The 1,743-nt window shown below is 61.8% G+C and overlaps 1 protein-coding gene across 1 annotated transcript in view; it reads right to left on the minus strand.

Annotated features, from left to right (window-relative positions):
- TSPO (translocator protein (18kDa)) overlaps positions 1 to 128 on the minus strand; it is a 4,174-nt gene extending 4,046 nt beyond the window's left edge. Inside the window, exon 1 of the mRNA XM_010843636.1 lies at positions 7 to 128. Coding sequence (XP_010841938.1) covers positions 7 to 78 — 72 coding nt within the window. The 5' untranslated portion in view covers positions 79 to 128. The remainder of the gene's footprint in view (positions 1 to 6) is intronic.
- Positions 129 to 1,743: the final 1,615 nt, after the last annotated feature.

Below are 1,743 nucleotides of genomic sequence, written 5' to 3' on the forward strand. Positions count from 1 at the left end.
GGTGTACTGGGCACCCAGGAAGCCCCCCAGACTGGGCAACAGCGTGAAGCCCACGGCAGGCACCCAGGGTGGGGCCATTGCGGCTGCAGCTGCGGTTCCGGAAAGTTCTGAAAGAGAAGACAGGGCGGGGTGAGAGATGGGCAGGCTCCAGAGTGGGGGGTGGGGCCTCCCCGGCGTTTCCTAAGGACCTCCTGTGAGCAGACCTGCAGTGGGTCTGTTACCGGCCCCTCATCCCACATGGATTGACCAAGCAACTGATGGAACAGGCAGGAGGTGCAGAAAAGATGTGTGAGGCTGGGGGGTGGGGGTGCTGAGTTCACCCTCCAGCCAGCGGCGCCCCAGCCCAAGAGCTCCAGGGAACACACTTCCACCCAAACTCCTGCCCCCACCCACAAGACTGCTCTGATGGGCAGGAGCCCCCTGGGTGCCCCTGCCCCCGTCCGCTCCACGTCGGTCCCTGCTCCAGCTGCCAAACTCTTCTGCTCGCTTACCCTCACCCTTGACCTCGTGTCTCCTGGTAAATGACCCCTCCTCTCTGCCACCTAATTCAAGGCCAGTTTGGGTAGCCTCCATCAAGAAGGTCACCCAGCCCTTCCTCCCCAGGTCGAGTGCTGGTCTGGGCTCTCCGAGGCTGCGTCAGTCTACCCCTGCGCCCAGAGCTCCAGGACTTTCCATTCAGTCACTGTCATTCATAAGACAACTGGTATCAGACAGCTTGGCTCGAGCACCCACTCCCCACCAACGTACTGTGTAAAGTCAAAGTCACTCAGTTGTGTCCGACTTCTCTTTGCGACCCCACGGACTATACAGTCCATGAAATTCTCCAGGCCAGAATACTGGAGTGGGTAGCCTTTCCCTTCTCCAGGGGATCTTTCCCACCCAGTGACCTCCGGCAAATGACGGGACATCAACATCCTGACCTGGGTCCAGCCCAGTGGGGGTATCTCTGTGGACAGGTGTTGCAGCGTCAGCCCACAGGTCTGCCCTGAAATTGCCTCCCTTTCCCTGTGTTCGGAGAGGGAAAGCAGCCTGCCTGGGGTCACACAGCACTCTGGGGCTCTGCCCAGCTCGAAAACCTTACAGTTGTGGGTGAGAAGGGACAGAGTTTAAGGCTGGTGAAGGCCCCTCAGCAGCCCTGAGAGGCCAGCAGGGCTCAGGCAGGAGTGCCGATACCACCACCCCAGGGCTGGAGTCCCCCAGGCAGGGGCCGAGGGGACTCAGTCTTCGGACTTGGCCTGTCGGCCACACCCTGTTGCCCAGCAGCCCCCAGGTCTGCACTGAGGACCTACCTGCGCCCAGAGAGCTGAGCTCACTGGGGCCGAGAGTCCAGCCGGCTGGATGCTGGGGGCCAGTGCTGCCTGGACCTGCCATGGGACCCCCAAACCTGACAGCACCCCTGACTGGGCCTCAGTTTCCTCATCACAAAATGAAGGGACCGAGCTCCCGCTCACACACCCTGATTCCAGTTGGAGGGTCCGGGCCGTGTGTAGGAGATAAGAGGCCCCAGAGCAGGACTCAGTTCAGCACACTTGCTGGGTGGGGGCTGGGCACCACGGTGGGTGGAAGAGAATGGGCCCAGACCTCAGAGTGGGCACCCCAACATGGGGTCAGAGAGAAGAGGGTGCAGGAAGGACAGGCAGCACTTTGTCCCAGGACACGGGAGGGAAGAGGGGCCGGAAGGCACCTGGCATGCGGGCCAGCAGATGCAGAGATGAGGCCGAGCCAACCTGCAGGCAGCGGGGA

This window comes from Bison bison, unplaced genomic scaffold, assembly GCF_000754665.1.
Source record: "Bison bison bison isolate TAMUID 2011002044 unplaced genomic scaffold, Bison_UMD1.0 scf7180017864184, whole genome shotgun sequence".
In the NCBI taxonomy this organism is placed as follows: domain Eukaryota; kingdom Metazoa; phylum Chordata; class Mammalia; order Artiodactyla; family Bovidae; genus Bison; species Bison bison.